Here is a 23,499-nt window from a genome sequence, read left to right on the forward strand (position 1 = left end):
GCTTTTTCATCTTTCCAAAACTATTTCATGTTTGTGTCTGTATCTGTTCCTGACACAGTATGGATTGCAGACCTAACTGGCAGGCTTCGTGAGACTCTCACTGACAGCTAGTGTGCTGGGTTCCAGTCTGCAGTCAGTCTTAACCAGACTTTTAAAGAAGTGACACTTTTAGCGCATATACATGGACTTCATTTTTTAAGACTTTTTGTTTGTGCGTGTTGAAGTAATTTTTTTAAAGTTTGTGTTAGTCTGTACAGTTTTGTTTCTTGTTACAACAGTTTAAAAATATGTTTGCACTGAATAAATTATTGTTATGTTTGAATCACTTTGTGTGAATTTCTGACAGCAAGTTTTGGGCTTCAGATACCCTCAAAAGCATGAACTATCAACTCATTCGCTCATTGAAAAGGCTTTATTAACACAAAGCTTTTCTGTGACGGAACATTAATAAGAAAGCATTATATTTCTGTTTGGAGTGAGTTACTTTTCTATACAGAATAACTAATGACTATTGCCCCCAAATTGTAAGTTAGGTTTAAAGACAGCCCTTTTTTTTAACAACATTCTGATCAAAGTCAAGATTCAAAAGGAATAATGCATTGGAAAAATATGTGCACTAACAGCACAAGTAAAACAGCGGGTCAGGTGCTGGATAAACTGTCTCAGATCAAGAATAAGATACCTGCCTGCTGCACATAGTTTTTAAGCTTAAATGATAATGTCCTTCCACCCTCTCACAGGCATTGTCTGGCTGTGATAATGGGAATTTAGTAACAATTAGATATTGATCCAACTGTAAGCAATTCTATCAACCTGATTTGTTTTTGTGGACACTTTCACAGTTCTGCCACTTGGCCGCAGTATTTTTCCCACTCACCACCGTTTTGGACATACTCACCTGTACATCAGGTAACACAGCGCACCTGAGCACCCAGTTGCAGCTCATCTGCGGTCAGACCTGTTTTTAAACCAGACTGTACAACAACTTTCCCTTTTCCCTTACAGTACTGTTGCCTTGTTTTGAAAATTTATCTGTTTAAGTTTCTTTCATCCAAAGACATTTCTGGCCTTTTTTGAGCTGGGCTTGGGTCCAAACAACACTTCTTACTATCACATTACAACACTAACTATACATTTCTCATACAATGACAGCAATGCATGAGATGATTTTAAGAAAAAATGAAGGAGGCCCATTGAGTTTTGAAAAAGTCTTTAGTTAGCAAATATCCCTGATTACAACAGAATTTTAATTAGTTATCCATCAAGTCAATACATCTACTAACAGTCAGCATTGAGTCTTGAACCCCCACAAGTTTACCTAAAAAGTATGATTAGTTTAACAAGCCAAAAGGAAATACTAATACTACCTTCTTAAACACTTTCAATTGGATCAAGGAGAGCAGTTTAAGGGTTTTATTGCACAAGATGTATGTTGATCCAAAGTCCAGAGATCCAGATCCACAGAGGATGTAACAGAGGGAGCTAGGCAGTGTGGACGAAGGGCAGGATCTTGAAGGAGGCACTGGAGGTTAAACACAGACACACAGGGTAGGGCACAGGTAAAATCACGGAAATGAACTTCAGAAAGTTTTGCAGTCACTAATATCATCAACACTGAAAATGATGCAACGACTAACAGAGCATATAAGTCACTTAGAGGCTTAGTTTCAATTATGAATCATGGGTCATTCATCACTCTCATCTGAAAAAAAGATATTTCTAAAATAAATGTCAGAGATTTTATGTATAAAAGCAATTACCCTTCCATTACCGCTCTATGACAAAAAAAACTCCCTACAAATGACTGGTTTGATAAGTATTTGTACACTGACAATTACACTATAAAACATGTTCATCTTCATTTATGCCTCTCCTGCAATCAAAATAGTGTTGTAAATTCTACTGTAATCACATGAGAGTTAAGAGATGAGATTCCAACATGCAGTGTTAGACCTGAATCTTGTAATGCAGTTGCACCTTGCTACTGGCGCACAGTAGTCACTGAAGTCAGCAGCAATTTAAAGTCATTTTCCTCAAAATGAAATGGTTTTTATGGTGGGACTGCATATCAGTCTGTCTATATCATGCCGTTCTTCTTAGTGCATGGGATTTGATTTTGATGAAATATATATTGCAATAAGTTAAAGAAAATGTTTGCATATATGTTAAAATGTTTTGAATAGCATAATAGAGAGAAATAATTATTCATCGATTAACCAAAACATTTATACATTTAGTTCATACCCTTTTATACTTAATACTTAGACACATGTACTTCACTGGCATAAACATGTCTGTAACTTTTTGAAAAGATCAAATATTTGAAAAAAAAATCAATGAAAACATATTTTTTCAAAGCCCAAGGAGAATTTTAAAGATAATGAAAAAAGTCTGGGCACTGGCTTTCATATTTTGCACACCTGAGGGTTAAGCTGTACTCAGAGAATAGATATTGTCCCCTTCATTGTAGTGAGATGTCCTGCTTTCACAATGTATCCCACTTGGAGTTCACTGCAGTCATCTATTTAGCCCTCTATCTGTCGAACGAAACGTGTGATTCACCTACAGGCACAGATAAAAACCGAAGAATACAGCACACACTCTGTACATACTGTTTCTGTTTTTAAGAGCCTCTCTTATGGCCTCTCCCTAGTTTTAACAAATGCAGCACAAAGTATTTCAAGGCTGTTGTAGTGTAATTAAAACACAACGTAACCTCATAGACTGTAAACCACGTACCAATACATCCTCAGATTCTCATAATGAAAGCTACTGAATTATGGCATTATACTTTTCAGGAATTTAAAATATACAGATCAGTCGGACCGTTTTCTTCGTTGATAATTTTTTTTTTGGACAAATCGACGTCCACAGTACCAGATTAATGATCATGTGGTGGACTTGAAATTATCTCACTCGGTAGCTTTGCACTTCACATTTTAACAACCGCGAAAAATTAATTATTCTACATTTAAATCCAAACACATGCCAGGATGCTTTTCTGTCATAGGTTTCCATTAGCACTGCCTGCATGTGTGACTTGATCGGCAATTAAAAGCGATCCAAACCACAGGGTAAGCTGGCTAACAAGCTCAACTCATAAGCCGTGGGCCGTGAGCAGTCTACGGCATAGGCGTAGAGCTGCTAGCCGCCCGGTTCGGCTAGCGTATACGTGCTAACACCTGCTAATACCGTAACACAAAAAATATAGAAAACGAATTACTCACCGGAAAAGCTGCTGCACCGACTTCTTGGACGGTCTGTCAGTACATTCCAAGGCACAGTAGGATACTTTTGGATTCATTTATGATGAAAACAGTTCAAGCTCAACTACACGATCTGTAACCTAGCCTCCGAGCAAAAAAGCTAATAGACGCTCGCTTGTCAGTCAAGTCAACCACGCCCTCATCTATCCAAATATGGTAAAAGTCGATAAATGTAGATATAATCAAAAGGAAAATGTTAGAAAAAAATTCACCCCCCTCACGGTGTGTGCCGATGGTGAAGTCAACGTTTCAGACCCAAGCCGTTTGTTGAACCAGGCTGTAAATATGCTTTTTAATGCCGTAAAAGTCCGTTTTTTTGGCTGGGGGTCTATGTAACTTCCGGTCTTTCTGCAGCCAGCCTCAAGCGGCGTCTCGACGAACAGCGACTTTTAGCACTTCCGCATAGGCTTCATTTCTACGAACCGGATGTTGCCCCTTGGTTCCAATTCTCCAAACGTTAAGGAAAGGAAGGTCGTTGCTTCCTTTATTAGCTCCTTTAGCTTAGGAAACACTGGACCATCCTTTACGAAAGGAAAGGAGAAAGGACGCCCCATAATGCATTGCGGCGACTGACGTATATAAATACGTCACCTGCCGAAGATGTACGGAAACAATGAGCTCTGGTTTTGGAAAACCCAGTGGGGTACCGATATTTGGCTTTCACATGGAACCGAACACTCTCCTGGGGTTGTTAACTTAAAGGGGCATTTTGAAGGGGAAATGTTGCAGGCTTTGTGCGACAAGCAGGGTCATTATGTTTTTCTGGTCTGTAGAATAAGAAACCTAACTCTCATTTTGATGAATATTTATGGATACAACAGTAGGTCAGAAAACGATGAGCTTTTGGACTCTTTGGATGTGGAGCTTACCATTTTAACACAAAAGTATTCAAACGCATACTTAATGATTGGAGGGCACTTTGAAATTGTTTTGAATGAATCTCTTGACAGATGGCCTGGTAAACCCTCACGGGCAAATATGTCTCAAAAAACACTGATGAGCAAATAGGATCTTTATGATGTATGGAGGGAGTTTATACTTGGAGAAACAAGGACAGCTCAATACAATCAAGACTCGATTATTGGCTTGTTTCTAATTTGCTTAATCAGGATTTTATCACAGTTGATCTCTTACCCACCCTGCTGACAGATCATAAAGCAGTTTTCCTTGAAGTTAACCTGTTTAGCGACAGTGTATATAAAAAACATTTCTCATACTGGAAAATGAATTGCTCCTTATTAAAACATAATTGTGTGAAAACCAAACTGCAGAGACTGATTAATGGGTATTGGGATCAAGCTCAGAAGGACAACATTTATGGCCAAAATTGGGAACTGTTGAAATTTGAAATCAGTAAATACATGAGGAAATATTCCAGCAACTTAGCTAAATTGGGAAGAAAAGAAGTCAATGACATCACTTCTGAGATAGCATCCCTAACCAGCCTTTCCCCAGATTCACTGTTAGCTAAAGATAGACTCAGATTAGTTGAACTTCAAACAAAACTTGATGATTTGATAAGGCACATGGGGCTTTTGTCAGATCAAGGCAGAAGTGGCAAGAGGAAGGTGAACAGATGACCTCATATTTTTTTAAACTAGAGAAATCTCGAGCCAAGCAGAATTCTCTATCTGAGTTGAATATCAATGGGTCTGTTTCTAAAGAAAAGAAAGAAATATCTGAATTTTGTTATGATTATTTCTCCTCTCTCTACAAATCAAAGTTTGATCATACTGCCATGTTGTTGTTTTTCAGTCATATAAATAGTGACTCTATTAGAGCCATTACTCACTCTCAGAAGCTGATGTGTGATTCCCCAATCAGCCAACAGGAGGTGCAAGATGCTATTCTAAAACTTAAGAATAATAGATCACTTGGGAATGATGGCATCAGCTCAGAATTTTACAGAGAATTTTCAGACTTACTGGCACCATTTTTGTTTAAGGTTTTCTCTGAAAGTGTTGCAAGAGCACAACTCCCTGCCACGATGTCACAGGGGCTAATTAATTTAATACCCAAGCCCAAAAAGGACATGCTTTTGATTGACAACTGGAGACCCATAACTCTTTTAAATAATGATTATAAAATTTTTGCTTTAATATTTGCAAAACGATTTAAAGGAGTTTTGGACTCAATAATTGTCGAAAATCAATCAGGATTTATGAGTAAAAGACACATTGTTAATAACTTAAGACTTGTCTTGGATTCATTACTCAGATTTAATCATAGATGATATTTTTATTCTTTTCCTAGATTTTTACAAGGCTTTTAATACTGTTGAGCATTCATTTATCTTCTATAGTCTTGAAAAATTTGGGTTTGGGGAGTTTTTTTGTAATGCTATGAAAACTCTTTACACAAATGCTAACAGCTCTGTAAAATTGTCTGATGGTACCACATAGAGGTTCTACCAGGAGAGAGGAATACGACAGGGATGCCCCGTTTCTGTTTATCTGTTTTTAGTGGTGGCGCAAATGTTTTGTCCATATATAAAATCATGTGATTTTGAGGGCATCTCTTTCGCTGGTAGAAAGTTTTGTCTGAGTCAATTAGCAGATGATACTACACTTTTTCTTAAAGATGCTTTACAAGTTAAGCCGGCTATTCATTCAGTCTTGCTCTTCTCTAAAGCATCAGGTCTGTGCCTAAACTTAGGTAAGTGTGAATTATTTGCATTAAAGAACAATGATATAACTTTTATTGATAAAATCTGTGTTAAAAGTAGGGCGAGTTATTTAGGTATCACTATAACAAGCATGAAAGATGCTCTCTCAATCTTGAGCCCAGAATAAAAAAAAGCAGAAGCAGGTTCAACCTGTGGTTGCAGAGAGACTTGTTCCTGAACGGACGTGTGCTTCTAGCAAAGGCTGAGGGAATTTCAAGGCTTATTTATGCTGCCTCCTCTCTGGCTTTAAACAGGAAAACAATTTTTTTTAAAAATGACCAATTATTGTTTAACTTTCTCTGGAAGAACAGAATACATTATATCCGTAAATCCGTTGTAATCAATTCTCGAAAAAAATGGAGGGCTTGCCTTCTTAGATTTTGGATCATTACACCATGTTTTCAAGATCAATTGGTTAAAACGTTTCTTTAGAAATAATTCATCCTTATGGAATTTTATACCCAAATTTGTATTTAACCAAATAGGTGGACTTTCTTATTTGTTAGTGTGCAATTATCAAATTAATAAAATACCCCAAAAACTGTCCGAGTTCCATAAACAGGTCTTACTTGCATGGAAAATAATCTACAAACACAATTTCTCTCCACACAACTACTACCTATGGAATAAAGGAGACATTCTACACAACAGAAAGAGCCTCTTCCTTAGAAACTGGTTTGACAGAGACATTCACACTGTCGCTCAGCTGCTGTGCTCAGATGGCTGTTTAATTTCCTATGAGGAATTTATACTAAAATTTGATTTTTTGGTTTCAGTAAAAGAATTTTACAAGGTGATTCACTCCATACCAACAGGTGTTGTAATTTTGTACAGAGACTCATTTCAGCTGTATACTGTCTCCATTGTAAATCCACTTAACACTGTTTGTGGCAAAGCTTGTCTTGGATCTCGCAAGAGCAACAACAGAGCTACTCGGGAGCTTTTTATGAAAGAAATTGTAACAAAACCTTATGTTACTGCATATTGGGCAAAATCTAAAACAAATATACCATGGGCCAGAGTCTGGATGTTACCCCACAGATATATGGTCACTAATAAAATCAAAGAAGTTTCTTTTAAAATATTACATAAAATTTACCCAGTTAAAAAATACATGCAGAAATTCAAGAAAGATATTGATGTTAGTTGTTCATTTTGCTTAGTACAGCCAATCACATTTTCTGGCATTGCAGCCACACAAAAGGCTTTTGGAGAGATATTGCAAAATGTATGAATGATAAGTTACATATGAGCTTTGATTTGCAGTTTGAGCATTTGAACATTTTTGGTTTTCATTCTGACACCACTGTAGACTTGCATAAAGCATTTGTTGTTAATTTGATATTGCTTTATGCAAAATTCCATAAACACAAAGCTAAATTTGCTTGAGACAAACCTAGTTTCACTTTTTTTTACAAGTGTTTTGAATTATACTTACAGTCCCTTGCCCCGTTAGGGAACAAGAAAGCAATAAAAACAAAAAATAGTTTTGAAATGTTTAATATTGGTAGGTGATAAGCTGTCATTATATTGACATCAGTTCCACAGCTTCTACATTTATGAATTATGAATTTAGATGTCTATTTGTTGTATGTACATCTATTTTTGTTTCTATATTTATTACTATATTCTATTTTTTTTCTTTGTCTTTATTATTTATGTTGCGGTTGTTGTTTTAATTTTTTATATTGTCTACTAGTCAGTGCTTATGTACCCTGGCTTTTTGCTTTTGTTTCTCAAGAAATGTATTATTGTCTATAAAGGGGATCAATAAAAACAAAAACAAAAAACAAACAAACAAAAAAAAAAGCATTGAGCTCTGTGTAGAACAGGGGCCTGTACTACGAAGCTGGATTAAGTCATCCAGGATAACTTTGCGACAACTCGCTGAACTTCACCGGATCTCCTTCATCCAGATCTGCTGTACTACGAAGCTTGTTACCAACTCGATAAGTGAATCTGGCTGGGATCTGTGCGCGCATACATAAAATGGGCGTGGTTAGTGGCCCTGGAGCATGTTCCACAATGGAGAAGAGAGCAGCCTACTTTAGAATAGAATAGAATAGAATAGAATAGAATAGAATAGAATAGAAAATACTTTATTTATCCCTGAGGGGAAATTCAGGAGTCACCGCAGCATTTAAGAAAACAAAAGTAAGAAAGAGTATAGAAAGTGCAAAAAGGTCCATAAGAAATTAGATGACGACATCCCGTCCACCACTCGTCCACCACTCTCCAGCCCAGCCAGTCTCCACCTCCACAGGGTCCAGGACTGAGCCTCCCCAGCAGTCTGTTCAGTCTCTGTCTCCTGGATCCTGTCTGCTCACAGCAGGTGAAGCTCCTCCAATGTGGGGCCGGCATCCGATGTCAGCTCCGTCAGCCACGTCCGTGAACAGCACGATGCCGCTGGGTTAGCACGGCTAGCTCATCCATCCTGCGGGGCTAGATCCCATGTTCCCAACAACGATGGATGGAAGGACAGGTCCACGTCGTCACCTCCCAGCTCACATCCGAGAACCAGCACGTCGTCCTCACCTCCTCCTCCTCAGCTCGAGGGAAATCATCAAGCCCTACACTAGTTAGCATTGACATGCTACAGGCTGCTAACAGCTAATTTCGCATGTAAACAATGTGGCCATGGTTACATGTAGAATCTCCAGACAAACACAGGAGAAAAGTAGTAAAAATATCGCAGAAGCCACAAAAAGTTTGGTGTCCATGACCAACAATGAACCATACAAAGTGATGATCCACTCCAAACACAAAGATGACGAAAAAGAGACGAAAAAATTACAAGAAACGGACAAAGACGAGAGAGCTGCTGCAACAGGCAGCTACTTGGGCAGCGCCTAGCAACACAGAGGAGCAGCAAATAATACTGCAAAAATACGAGGAGTACCACAGTATTATTCAGGCCAGGAGCAACACGACTGCGGCCGTGAGAAGCTGGAGGGATTGCTGGCAAAAAATCACTGACTCTGTGAATGTGTATATTTCCAAAATGCTGATATTAATAGATCTATCTCATCATGTGACGACACGGGCAGTCAGGTCCTTATTCATTCATGTTGTCAGTCAGTGTGTGTGTGATCAGCATCATATCTGACCTCATAGTTAGAAAGAGTCCACTTTCCTACAAATCCCAAGGAAAACGCTCATTATAGGCAGTTTGTATTGCAGATGCAATAGCAATCGGAAAAAAGGAAGTGGGAGCAAATAAAAAATAAATATAAAAACATCCTTCAAAGTGGTCAGTATGAAAGATTACATTTGCACACATTTCTACTTTTCCCTGACAATGTCTCAGTTATGATGATCAGTGAGATATTGTTTGTTCACAGCCCATAAGAAAAAATGTTGGGCCAAAAAGACAGGGGGTGATCCCACGCGGGAGGACTTCACTCCGGCTGAGCAAATTGGTGACTGAGCGGTCTTTTATGCCCGCCCGAGAGAACCAATTGGTCAGCAGGCAGTCTGTCACACCCAGTGAGCTCTTATCCTGGAACTTGACCTGCTCCGGATCAGGTTTGGCGTTAAGCATCAGTTACCGGGGCAACGTGTCTGGATAAAAAGAGATCCACATTCGTAGTACAGAAAACCTGAAACTTATCCAGGAAGTTATCTCTCTAAGAGCTAATCCAGCTTCGCAGTACAGGCCCCAGATCTCAAGGGCGGTTGTTGTAGTTCTCTTTTTCAGAACATTGTAGTTGGTCATGGCTTACAGCGTCACAAGAAGCCGTCATCGCATAAATATGACATCAACGTGAAAGTGCAGTCGAATTCCTGGCTGTTTCCCAAAGCCCATGTACCTTGCCTTGCCTTGCCTTGCCTTGCCTTCGAAGGCAGTGCATCCAAAGCCACTTCCTTCCAATCCAAGGCAAGTGTCCTGCCTCTGATCAAAAGAAGATGCTAATGGAACAGCCTACAAAGGCATATTTTACCATCAGATTCCTGTCAAAAATGTATATGTAATTGGAGTTACATTGTCTTACATAACATGTGTTGCACTGTGGACAGTGCTTGGAAAGTTAAATACAAACGTGGGAGGAGCTCAAGCAGCTACAAATATTGTCATGGCTTGCCACTTTTGTACGCTTTTTGCCTTTTTATTGTCACATCATTGACACTCTGCTTCTCAGTAATTTTAGTTACGTGAGTGACACACAAAAGAGTTAAGTGGTGGACATGGTATAAGTTGTTATTTTCAGAGGTGTATTTTGTTACTTATATTTGGATTAGAATTTACTGTGTTCCTCTGCTGGAGCGTCTCTCTCTGGTGTGTTTTTTTCCCTTCCATTTTTTCCTTTTTCGTAGATTCACGCATTGCATGTTGGGTATTTATAGCAATGGCAAGGCAGCGAAGGACACAACAGTGTATCCTTGGTCAATTAGCCACATGCTAACCAAACAGAGGACATATGCCTCCAGAGGACATGAACATTGGAACAGCACTTGGGCAGCGACTGATGATGTGGATGCCTGCCCACGCCCACATCAGACCAAGGCAAGGCAAGGTACCTGGGCTTTGGGAAACAGCCCCTCTTTTACCGCAGTTCTCCTTTCCTCTTACTTCCTCCTTTCCTTGACCCTGTGACGTTTTCCATCGGGGTTAAGGTAAAGTTGAAAGGAAAGGAGTTAGGAAGGAGTTTTTGAACGCACCCTGGATCTTTAGACGTCATATCCGTGACGTCACCACCATCTTCTTCCACTCCCTTTTGTTGAAATCAAAGATGCTTTACTGCCACCTACCGGACTGGAGCGGAGCAGTGGAATGACAAAACACTAACCAAGAGAACCAAGAGAGAGAGAGAAACAAACAATACTGTTCCCATTTAATGCATCACTAGCTAAATGTTTCTGAACTCTGTTGAGGGTTGATTTGTGTCCTGTATGTCTTGTAGTCAGTGTAGAAATGACACCCTCTGTCCTTTAGCTTCTGCCCTGTGTTTCTTTTTTTTAACACCCCTTTAACACACCTTCCTGTCCCAGTAAAAAAACTGCAGGTGCTTTATTTTTGCTGGGTAAGAACATTCACCACCTCATTTCTGTCAACTTCAACACATGCACAGGAACTTACAGCAAACTACCAAAACTCTACTATGTAATGAGAAAGACAAACAAAATAAATGTAACAAAACAAAAAAACAAACAAACTAACTATATAAATAAATAAATATATATATATATATATATATATATATATATATATATATATATATATATATATATATATATATATATATATATATATATATATATATATATATATATAGATAGATAGATTGATAGATAGATAGATAGATAGATGGATAGCTATAGATATACACTAAACCAAACCAAAAAAATGAAAAAAAATAAATATACAAGTACATAAATATATATTTTTTAAATAAGACAACATAATCAATGAATTAATAAAAAAAAAAAAAAACCAATATTAATTAATTAATTAATTAAAGGATTGCCTTGATATCATAGTTTAAGGAGCTGCCCAGCTCCAGTTTTTCCATTTTTTTTTTGCCCAGTTTTTCATACTGTAATACAGTACTAAGCTTTGAGCTCTGCTGCAGATACTGACTGATGGTCTGATGTTGCCTTTTTCACTACCAATTTAACTCTGGGATCCTGGTTTGCTGGTCTCAGAGTCTTTTGAGCCACCTGTAAATACAATAAGTTTACCCTGTAATGCTGCTCAGTGTACCTTTGATATTCTCTGTGCTGCTCACTTACTTGATGTCAGTTTTCCCTTTGATCACACTTGATTATCAGAACCTACTGATGGTCTCATGAAGAACCAGAGCAGGACAACTGAAGTCAGAACTGTAGGACAGAGCTGTGAATCATAGGGACACACACTTCGTGTAGTTTGGTGATCTAACTGATGCTCTAAATGTGAGTATCACTCTGTTCCCAACAATAAGAGTTCATCACAGTTTGTTAGAGGTATTGTTTGTTTCTTCCTATTTGGAGTGCAAAATCCCCTATTTCCTCTGGAAACCCTGCTACCGCTGATGTTTTCAATGACTTACTGCTGCTATACATACTCTAGAGTAGATCTTACGAGAGCCTTATGAATAAGTAAGACTGATCCTTGAGCTGATCCTTATTTTTAAAAGATTTGCTTGCTGTTTTTAATTTAGTTCAGTAACAAACACTCCAGGAAACCTTATTATACAAACCTGTTCCAGTGTTTGACCATCCAGATCATAGACTGCCCCCACAGGCTTGGACAGTAGGCACTAGGCATGATGGTTGATCACTTCATCTGCCTCTCTTCTTACCCTGATGGCCCATTGCTCTGGAACAGGGTAGATCTGGACTCAACAGACCACATGACCTTCTCCCATTGCTCCAGAGTGTATTCTTTATGCTCCCTGGCAGACTGAAGCCTTTTTTTCTGGTTAGCTTCACTGATCAGTGGTTTTCTTAAGGCTACACAGCTCTTCAGTCCCAATCCCTTGAGTTCCCTTCTCATTGTGCTTGTGGAAAAATGCTTTTACTTTCACTGTTTAACACAGCCCTGAGTTCTACCGTTGATTTTATTCCATTTGATTTCACTCAATGTTTAAGTGATCTCCAATCACGATCATTCAAGATTTTTCTGACCACATTTCTTACTGGAACACAATGGGTCCCCACCATCCTTCCAGTTTTTAATAATGTGTTGGACAGTTCTTAACCCAACACATTATTACAGTTTCTGTAATCTCCTTAAATGTTTTCTCTGCTTGATGCATGCCAATGATTTGACCCTTCTCCAACAGACTAACATCTTTTCTACGAACACAGGATGTGTCTTTTCACATATCACAGTCAGACTATCTATGATCAGGCCACTCTGCAAAAGGCATATAAAATAATCAATGATCCATCACACATTCTACATAGTGAGTTTGAGCTGCTACCATCGAAGATTTAGAGTTCCTCACTGTAGACTAAACGGATTCAAAAATTCATTTATCCCTGCGTCTATTAAAATGGTCAACCAGAACAGTTGAGACCAGTACTCTGATTTTTGCATGTTTTGCACAGTAGCACTTTTGCACAGTTAGCTCTTTAGCACAGGTTGCTTTTTTGCACAGTTAGCTCCCCTACTATTTATTCATCTGTTTTAACTGGTTGTATTTATTTGCTTTTATGTATTCACTACTGTATTCACTCATACTGTAGTGGCATTATGTGGTTGCGCCTGGCACTTTGTTAGGTATTCTGCTTTATGTGTGTATGATGTGCTGTCTGATGTGACTGCAGCATGGGTGTTTGGTCCAAAATGAATTTCTCACTTTGTGAGACAATAAAGTTAATCTTGAATCTTGAAATCTTGTTGAAGAAATGAGAAGCAGCTCATTGCACCATTTGGGGTTAAATAACTTGTTACCAGCTGAAAGATAATCGCCCATGTAGTAATTATCCCATAGGAGGCTCCTACCTATATGCTTAGTTCAATCCAGGTGGCGCCTTTTTTTGTGGCCAGGCAGTGTATTATCTGTTACATTTTTGTTTCTCTTCGCCAAATATTGCAGCCGGTACCTGCCCTAAGAATTCATATTGGTGGGTCCCTTGTAATGACTGGAGCACACTCGAGTTCACAGTGCCTGCCTGACAGAGGACTTATCTTGCTGTCTGGGCCCCAGCTTTAACTCCATCCTGTGTGTCCCCCTGATCCCATTCCGAGTGTTTGAGGATGGATGGCAAGGGAAGTTACCAAAACTGATGTCAGGTTAAGCAATGGATGCCCTTTGTGAAGCCATATTCGCCACATCGAGCCATGTTCCCACCAGCAACACTGGCATCAAGCATGTGATCACAGGTAATGACAAAGAAATGTGTAAATGATTAGCTAGAGAGATTTAACACTAAATAAACAAGAGGTAAGAACATGGCATATAAACTGAAAAAATGAGAAATGAACAAACGTTCTGAAGACAGAGCTCTGCTCAGAGACCTCAGCCAGCTGTTATCTGCTGACCTTCCACCAGGTGGTGACTGACCTACTGCTGGAAATAACCAAGCTGTCAGTCAAATGTCTTCAGTCATGGTGTCTGTTTCTTCATCACTGACTTCATTTTTATTGTTCATGGAAGTCATGTCTGATGGTGAGTGACATGAGCACAGGTGGGCTCAGGTGTGCACCACCTTGCTCTGAAACAGGAGGTTACATCCTTTTTAAACCAGTGTGTGTGTGTGTGTGTGTGTGTGTGTGTGTGTGTGTGTGTGTGTGTGTGTGTGTGTGTGTGTGTGTGTGTGTGTGTATCCGTGTAATCAGGGTGGGGCTGGGGGCAGCTGCTGAATGTGAAGTGTCAAAAGGAGCGGCATTTAACCTGCCCTGCTCTGTAAATATTTAACCAGCACGCACACACACACGCACTCACACATTCACACACACACACACACACACACACACACACACACACACACACACACACACACACACACACACACACACACACACACACACACACACACACACACACACACACACACACACCTAAGATACACAGAGACACAATGACTATACTGGAGTAAAGCAAGGAGAGTAACGACAGCTCAGCATTCAGCTCCACATCCTGCTCACAGACCAACATTCAGTCAGAGTGTTTAATGTACAGAGAGGAGAACAAACGGAGCACACACACCACAGATATTTGTCTGTTTGTTCTGTTGGTTCTACAGGTACGTGTGCTAACAGTCCGTGTGTGTGTCTCTGTGAAAAACCGTCTCTGTTTATAGCTTCACTTCAGGTCTACTAAAAACCACACTATCTGGAGGTGAGTCAGTCAGGCGGGTTTTATCCTGTTCTCTTCAGATCAGCTGGTCAGCTCCCTGTTTCAGGGGGTAAGATCAGTGAAGACCTATCCCACTGATACATGAGCCACTCAGCATCTTTACACAGGAGCTTTTAACCTATTTGACCACATCACCAACTTAATGAGATTTCTCTTTATCAGGAGAGATATATAACCTGTCTGCTTACACTGGTGCTCCAACATCTGTTCTCCTGCCAGCTTCAAAACAAAGAGGCCGAGCTGAGATATGTCAGATACAAACATATTTTGTATGAAATAATCTATAATATTAATCTATCAACCACAGTTATTAGGATGATATATTAACACTGAATTATCAAGGTTTCAAACAAAGCAACCAACATTTGTAATACACTATAGAGGATAATGTATCAACAGTAATGAACATGTTAAACACACTATAAAGGTTTAATGTATCAACCACAATAATTTACATGATTAATAGCAAAAAGATGTTTAATGTATCAACCACAATATTAAACGTGTTTTATACTCTATAAAAGTTTTTAGTATTTACCACAATAATTCATATGTTCATTACACTAAAAAGGTATATTGTATAAACCACAATAATTAACATGTTAAATACACCATAGAGATTTATTGTATAAATCTCTTATTAACATGTTTAAAACATAATAAAGGTTTAGTGTATCAACCACGGGCTGCATGGTGGCGCAACGGTTAGCGCTGCAGCCTCACTATAAGAAAGTCACCAGTTCGATTCCCAGCTTGGCTGATGAGCCTTTCTGTGTGGAGTTTGTATGTTCTCTCCATGCATGTCTAGCTTCCTCCCACAGTCCAAAAACATGCTCATCAGGTCAATTGAGCAATCTGAACTGTCCCTAGGTGTGAGTGTGATTGGCTGGCGACAAGTCCAGGGTGTACCCCGCTTGTCGCACAATGACAGATGAGATTGGCTCCAGCCATCTGCAACTGTGAATAGGATAACCGGTCCAGAAAATGGATGGATGGCTGTATCAACCACAGAATAAACGTGTTTGTTACACCATAAAGGATTCATGTTCGTCTACAGTAATTTATTATTGTTCAATACGCTTTAAAGGTTTTTATGGATAAATTGAGATAATTAACTTGTTAAATTTACTATGAAGTTTTATTGTACATGGTAAATGGATTTGAGCTTATATAGCGCTTTTCTAGTCATGGACTACTTAAAGCTGCTTTACACCGCAGGTCACACTTACCCATTCATATTCACTCACTGATGGTACTGAGTTGCTATGTTAGTAATCCACCAGTATATCTAACACATTCACGCCCTTTCATGCCCATTCACACACCACTGACGCAGCAGTGGGAGCAACTTGGGGTTAAGTGTCTTGCCCAAGGACACATTGCCATGTGTAGCCCAGAGCTGGGCTAGAACCTGCAACCTTTCAATTACTGACCAACGCACTATCCAACTGCACCACACTAACCAATAACATCTGTAATGCACTATAAAGGTTGAACCTATCAACAACAGTCATTAACAGGTCTCTATATATCCACACACACACACATACACACATATATATATATATATATATATATATATATATATATATATATATATATATATATATATATATACTCTGTTAAACACATGTATATATATATATATTGTATTGATCTGTGAGGTTACTGAGACCCTTTCAGATAAAAGACCCACTGAAGACTTCTTTCAATCATCACAGCTACACATAAGTTATCCAAATGTTTATAAAAAGTTTAATTATTAATGTAATAAAATTTTTTATTAAGAAACTTTCAACTGGTGCACAAAGAGGCAGTAAGGATTCAAACATCCTTCTTTGACTCAGTGTGTTGACTTTACAGGTAAGACTCTACACCTTTGTATCCTGAGCCAATCACAGAGAGACCAATCATCCTCCTCACTTTCTTTTTCAGGTAAGGCTGACCTGTCCTTGGACACAAGCCAGACACACTTACACTGACACACTTACCAAACACACACACACACACACACACACACACACACACACACACACACACACACACACACACACACACACACACACACACACACACACACACACACACACACACACACGGAGTCCACAATGTATTTACAGATAAATGATGACCCTCCAAAGACATAAAATCATAAAAATGTGAAACATGAACTAAAAAAATGAAAAGGAGCAAAAAACATTCAGGTGACAGGGGATAGCTTATATATTTTATATTTAGTTTGTTATGAGGAGCAATTATTGACCTTGGAAAGTGTTACTTTAAGGGGTATGATTGAATAAGTGTTCACTTCTTCCTACTTCTTGTTGAGGAGGAAGACTTAAAACGCATGTAGGATATGGTTGCAAGTTTACCTTTGTTTTTGTTTTTGTTCAAGTGTGAATTTTTTTTTTTTTTTAATATGACATCTGTTTTTTTTTGTTTTTTTTTTTAAATGTTTTTTTTAAAATGAGAAATGCATCTGTAGTTTCTAAGCAACATCCCTAATTTAATAGGATGTAGTTTCGATGTAATAACTCTGGTTTTAATGTAAGAACTGTAGTGAAGTGTAATATCTGTTTTTTCTAATGTGCTAACTTTAGTTAGGTGTAATATTTAAAGTGTAAATGTGATAACTATAGTCAAATGTAGAAACTTTATTTCTGTGTGATATCTGTGGTTTTAAGGCAACAACTGTAGTTTGAAATGAAAAAAAAAAATGCTTAAGTGTAAACACTGTAATTCTTTTAATTTGATTCCTGAAGTTCAGTGTAATGACTGTGGTTTTGATGTCATAACAGTAGTAAAGTCTATTAATTGCAGACAAGTTTAGTAACTCAAGTTAAGTGTAATAACTGTAGCTAATGTAATAACTTTAATTAAGCGTAATAACCTAAGTTCAGAGTTGTAAGTGTTGTAGTTAAGTGTAAAACTCAAGTTTGTTCAAATAACTGTAGTGTAGTATGATAAATGAAGCTTAAGTTTGACTTTAATTCATGTAGTTTAATGTTATTACTGTATTTTAGTGTATTTAATATATACTTCCTGCAATTACTTTAAGTTAAATGGTATTACTGTAACGTAGCATTATAACTGTAGTCCGATGTAATAACTGTAGTTTTATTGCGATTACTGTAGCTAAATTGTGATAACCAAAGTTTTGAAGTTATCACTTGTTTTATTGTGATACATGTAGTTTAACAGTCTTATCTGTAGTTTCATGATTCTACTGTAGTACAGTGTGTAACTGTTGTTCAGTGATATTATTGTTGTTTAGTTTAATTGCAGAGGTTTAGTGTAATAACTATATTAAAGTTAAATTTCTGTAGTTTTACCTGCAGTTTTATATTAATAACAAGTATTGATATTGTAGTATTTTGGTAATAACTATTTTTAATGTGTTATTACTTTAGTTCAGTGTAATAACTGTAGTTTAATGTAATCTTTGTTATGTGGTGTTTAACTGAATGAACTGAGGTCACACAGAGCACGCTCAGAGTCAGTTCAGATGTTTCAATAGTTTTTTTATGCCACAATGTGTAAAGCTAATGCTCACACACACACACACACACACACACACACACACACACACACACACACACACACACACACACACACACACACACACACACACACACACACACACACACACACACTTATGCACATTATCCTGAATTAACAGGTTTTTTTTAAGGGTTTGGTTTAAGGAGTCTAAGTCCTCGTGGCCTAGCGAACAGGTAGGGGGGCGGAGCCTTATAGGACAGGTGTTTAAATAGGGGACAGGTGAGAGAACAGGTACCGCAGATCTCAGAGCTGCAGTCGCCTTTCACTCTCACTAGAGCCAGGAACAGGTAAGAAACAGGACACAGGGCGTTTCCTCCTCATTTACATGTTACTGTTTGAAACTGTTACCTGCCTGTCTCACCTGTTCCACTCCTTATAGCCAGTCCGCAAAGATGATCAGAGGTGTTTTGTCCGTCCTCCTCTTACTGGGAGCCGTTTGGTCCACTTTTGCCACCCCAAAACAGTACATCCCAAAGGATGGGAAGAGGGTCCCCGAAACTCTCTCTCGAGGTCTGTGACTCACCTGAGATTAACCTGTCATTGTATAATCCAGAGACACTAACTGTATCTGTGTGTGTAACTGTGTGTGCATAACTGTGTGTGTGTGTCTGCAGGTTGGGGAGACCAGCTGAAATGGGCTCAAACGTATGAGGAGGCCCTGTACTGGTCCAGGTCAAGGTAAGTGACTCTACAAGTGTGACTGAGCCTCGGGTGCTCATGGACCTGATGTTGGAATGTGTATTTTTTCTTTCAGTAACAAGCCTCTGATGGTTCTGTTTCACCTGGAGAAGTGTAAGCACTCTCAAGGTGAGTCTGAGCCTCCACCCACATCTACATCATGTGTAAAACCAAAATCAGGGATAATGGGGATTTTACCTGTAAAGGAGTTGTAAGGTATAGAGGTGATGTAGGGGCGAGGTTATAAAAGTTTTGGATTTGTTGTTAGTTTAGTTTTAGTTAGTTTTGACATTTTTTTCCATTCCAGTTTAGTTTTAATTAGTTTTGGAGCGGGCATTCTAGTTTTTATTTAGTTTTGATTTTTGCAACAAGGCTTAGTTTTAGTTTAGTTATAGTTTAGTTCCAGTTTAGTTTTAGTTTTTTCACACCTCATTTGCCAGGTGCAGGATTCAAAAAGGTCAGAGTAAATATTTTGTCATACTGTTTATTTTCAAGTCCAACATAGTGCTCACTGCTCAGTCAATGCTGATACTGAAATGTTGGCTGCTGCCTTCAACACAAAAAAATAATGTAAACGAAATATAAAAAATATATACAAAAATTATATAAAAAATAACGTTAACCTAAATTACATAAAATAATATAAACAAAATCTATATAAAACAATATAATATGAGCTTAAATCTTTAGAAACTTGGACTCTAACAAGAAAGACAGACTCAAAAACAATTAAAGTCAGACTCACATGCAATTTAACTATTACAGATGCTCTGATTCAGTGCTCCACTACGTTTCGTCGCAGCACAGCACACAACCAGTCAGTGCAGTAAACAAGCAGGACCCAGTACGTCGCTATGATGATGCCGTACGGTACTGACAGCTGCCGAAAACTTTTGTAAAATTGGCTGGGAAAATGTGTCGGATTACTTTAAATCCTAAAGGCTATTAATATTGTCAAAAACTATAACTAAGGACATTTTGTCTTTAATTTTGGTTAGTTTCAGTTAGTTTTGTGAACACAAGATACAGTTTTAGTTTACTTATCTTTTTTATTTTATTTTCTAGTTTTTATTACTTTGAGTTAACTACAATGTATGTAAAATTTTAGTTTTCCTTTTTAGTTTCGTTTTAGTTAACTATTATAACCTTGCGTAGGGGGAAAGCTCATCTTTCTTCTGCCGTTTAAGTTTTTTTATTGATAGACTTAAAGTTGATGTTATATACAGGGCTTAGCAAATGTACGAAATCACTATCCAGTGTAAGGTGTTTGCCACTGCTGCCCTGCACATTTCTAGTCTTGACTGCAACAGTAAGACACAATCTGTGTGACATCATCTGTGTTATGTCCCATGTTCACCTGTATGTCTGTCGTCCTGAAGCACTGAAGAAAAAGTTTGCCAACACCTATGACATCCAGAAGACTCTGGATGAAGACTTCATTGTTCTGAACCTGATGGTGAGTTCAGCTCCTCTGCTCCTCTGAAGAGGCTGTGTGTGTTTGTGTCCTCCTGCTGTAGTTTAATCACTGATAAACACAGGTATCAAGGCAGATGTGTCCGTACATGTGTTAGTCTCTGTGGAGTGTTTCATTACAAGGCTAATGTGTTGTAGTTTCTGTATGATGGAAGAGATCTTTGAGTGAAGCTGTGCCCTGATTGGCTGATTGTTTTTGTCCCCAGTATGAAACCACAGACAAACATCTTACACCTGATGGATCCTATGTACCCAGAATCATCTTTGTGGGTAAGAAACAATGGCTCTGATTGGTCCATTTATTTCCAGATTGATCAGCTGATCTGTGTTACTGGTTATGGTATTTTGAACAGAATAACATTGGGGTGTTTGATTAGTGACTCACAGAAAATCTGCAGCAGAATGGAACAACATGAAGTCAGTCTGTTTACATGATCTACTCTCTGAACACACAATAACTCTACAGAAACACATTGCTATTGTGTGTGCATATCAGGCTGAAAGCTTGTACTGGTGTAGTACTGTTAGCATATGCTAACACAGGGCTAATACAAAATTTATTGGGCCTTTTTATTACAATGAGGTCATTTCTGTTCATTTGAACTGAATGACATGAGGCAACCCCACTCACAGCTTACACCAGTCAAAATGGGCCCAACAATGTGTGCGTGTGTCCCCTTTTCATTGCTGAGTGTGTGAATCTCTGATGACCTTGACCTCTGGGTGTCCTCAGATCCCTCCATGACAGTGAGAGCAGATATCGTTGGTCGCTATTCCAATCGCATGTACGCCTACGAGGAACAAGACATGCAGTTATGTGAGTGATTCCATGATAAGGCGTAATGGTAATATCATGATGCCCCTGAGCGTAACTCTGAATGATGTCATGATGCTGTGATGATGATGTCATGGTGATGTGTTGCTCCCCTCCCTCAGTGAAAGCGAACATGGAGAAGGCTAAGAAGCTGCTGAAGCAAGAGCTGTGAGTGGATGCAGGAGCGGAGAACATGCTGTCAGAGTGAAGCTGCAGCACAAAGCACTGGCTCCTTCCTCATCTTCAACTTCCTCTTTATGGTTTCCTGTCTCTGTCCTCATTGTTATTAATCCAGAGTGTCTTTTCAATAAAAATGGACCTGTTCTTACAGACCAATGCTTTTTTCTTGTCTTCTTGCTGTTGACCTCAGACTGTAGTTCATACACAGAATTCATTCACTGTTTAACCCTCAGGGTTTATCATGGACATTTTTGTCCTTTCAGGTAACCTTTTGCTTGATTTTTGGCAGTAATTTTGGTTGTTTTACTCCACATGGAATGTGATTTTGTAATAAGGCTTTTCTTTATGAAAACTTAAAATTAATATGTCATTTGTTTTCTAAAATCAAGGTACACTGGGGGCAAACTTACGACCATTTGAGGAAAATAATATCCTTTATCAAGTATATTCTTTATAAAAACAAAACAGACTGATTTTCCCCCTCTTTTCCCCCCAGATCTCTCAATTAACTTGAGTCCTAATCAGAAATACCAAATAATACTGTCAGTGATGAAAGATGAAACCAAAGTTATATTGATGTATTCTAACCTCTAGCATATCAATTTACAGACCAGCCTTTAAGCTGTGGCACATAGATACAACAAAATAAAAAAGATATGACTAGCAAAACCCAGGTATTTTCTAAATATAAGAGTAAACATCATTCCACTGCATATGCAACTTTATTAGCAGCATCCTCGTAACATGGCGCCACCATCATAACATGAAAAACTGCACCTGTAATTGTAGTTTCATTGCCTTTGCTTTCACTGCTTGAGATGCCTCATCTCCTGATTCCTCAATAAGCTTCCAGATCCTTTTGTCTTATGTCTAGACCTCTCACACCTTCTGCCCCCCTTGAAAGCTCTGTCTCAATGTGGATTCCTGTAGCAGACAGAGGGGCGTGAAGAGTACCTTATGGAGCGTTTCTCTCAAGCATAAATGTTCTACTCAAACATTGTTCGAGGTCTTTCTTCACTTTGACCGCTCGCGTGTTGACTGACCTTTTTCGTTGCAAAGGAAAATAAAACCTTGCTGGCCGGCAGAAGTCTCTATTTCATTCTTCACCAGAAACAGGAAAATTTCAACTATGCACCTCAGACCCTCACTCTCTGGTTGTAATGATTAAGGTTAACCATACCTTCAACATTAAATACACCATAAAAACAAAAAATGCAACTCACCATAGCACTGAATCAGTGCGAGCCCTTGGCTTGTTAAGATGCGACAAGATGGACCTCTCTAAGACTGATGGGAGACAATGACACTAGAAGTACGTTCATGTCCAGTCTGCTGCGTATTTTTCTTTAGATGCTTGTCACTGCAGAAAACCATATGATGTGTATTCCCCACATCACTTTTCCAAAATCCCTGGTAATGTCTGAAACATGTCATATATACCTCTGTTTTGGGCCGTGCACCTGCCCTGTGCCGGCCTTTGCCGCGCGGACAGGGCATGACCGGCGCACTTTGCAAGTTTCCTGCAGTGCCAAGAGAAGTAAAGGCGCAGAGGACAAGATGTATATGCAAATGAATATGCAGACACCTCCCCCTGGTGCACCTTCAACTCCCCCTGGCGTGCAGTCACACCCATCTCTGCGCAGACCGTCTACCAAATTGTCAAATTGGCAGTGCATGAAGGTGCGCAGCACAAAATTAACACTGTGCAGGGTGCACCAGGCTTGCGCCCCCTGCAAAATCAGAGCCCACAGAGTTCATTCAGCAGGTTGAATATTCGCACAAGTAAGCCAGTTTTGTGACCCATTTCTCATCACTGAAATGTGAAGCAGGCAGTGACTTTTTTTCTGGGAGGAATCTCTGCAGCGGTTTTTATCATTCAAACACTCTGACCGGTGATCTCCCTTGGGATAGCCATCTAATTTCTTTGTATAGTAGATGGTGTCTGTGTGTGTGGAATGAATTTCCTGTCTTAAATGAAGAGCATTGTTAATTGATTCGAGAGCAGTATTTTATTGATTTCCTGCTCAGATTTTGTGGCTTTGTCTCTAAAAACTCTGCTCTTGCGCTCAAATTTGC

General features: G+C 38.8%; 1 protein-coding gene across 3 annotated transcripts in view; it reads left to right on the forward strand.

The window, feature by feature from the left end:
- The window catches only part of agr2 (anterior gradient 2), a 41,234-nt gene extending 19,701 nt beyond the window's left edge, over positions 1–21,533 (forward strand). The window contains exons 2-9 of one of the 3 annotated variants that reach the window (XM_074687380.1): positions 16,581–16,652; positions 18,658–18,788; positions 18,893–18,956; positions 19,033–19,085; positions 20,336–20,412; positions 20,636–20,699; positions 21,163–21,246; positions 21,366–21,533. In XM_074687380.1, coding sequence (XP_074543481.1) covers positions 18,671–18,788; positions 18,893–18,956; positions 19,033–19,085; positions 20,336–20,412; positions 20,636–20,699; positions 21,163–21,246; positions 21,366–21,415 — 510 coding nt within the window. In that variant the 5' untranslated portion in view covers positions 16,581–16,652; positions 18,658–18,670 and the 3' untranslated portion in view covers positions 21,416–21,533. Of the gene's footprint in view, positions 1–16,580; positions 16,653–18,525; positions 18,566–18,657; positions 18,789–18,892; positions 18,957–19,032; positions 19,086–20,335; positions 20,413–20,635; positions 20,700–21,162; positions 21,247–21,365 lie in introns of those variants that run through there. The other 2 variants (XM_074687379.1, XM_074687378.1) reach the window with 2 other exon arrangements.
- The last annotated feature ends 1,966 nt before the right edge of the window (positions 21,534–23,499 follow it).

Source organism: Halichoeres trimaculatus, unplaced genomic scaffold, assembly GCF_033239565.1.
Source record: "Halichoeres trimaculatus isolate MK-OKI-2021-1 unplaced genomic scaffold, fHalTri1.1 fHalTri1_scaffold_14, whole genome shotgun sequence".
Lineage (NCBI taxonomy): Eukaryota > Metazoa > Chordata > Actinopteri > Labriformes > Labridae > Halichoeres > Halichoeres trimaculatus.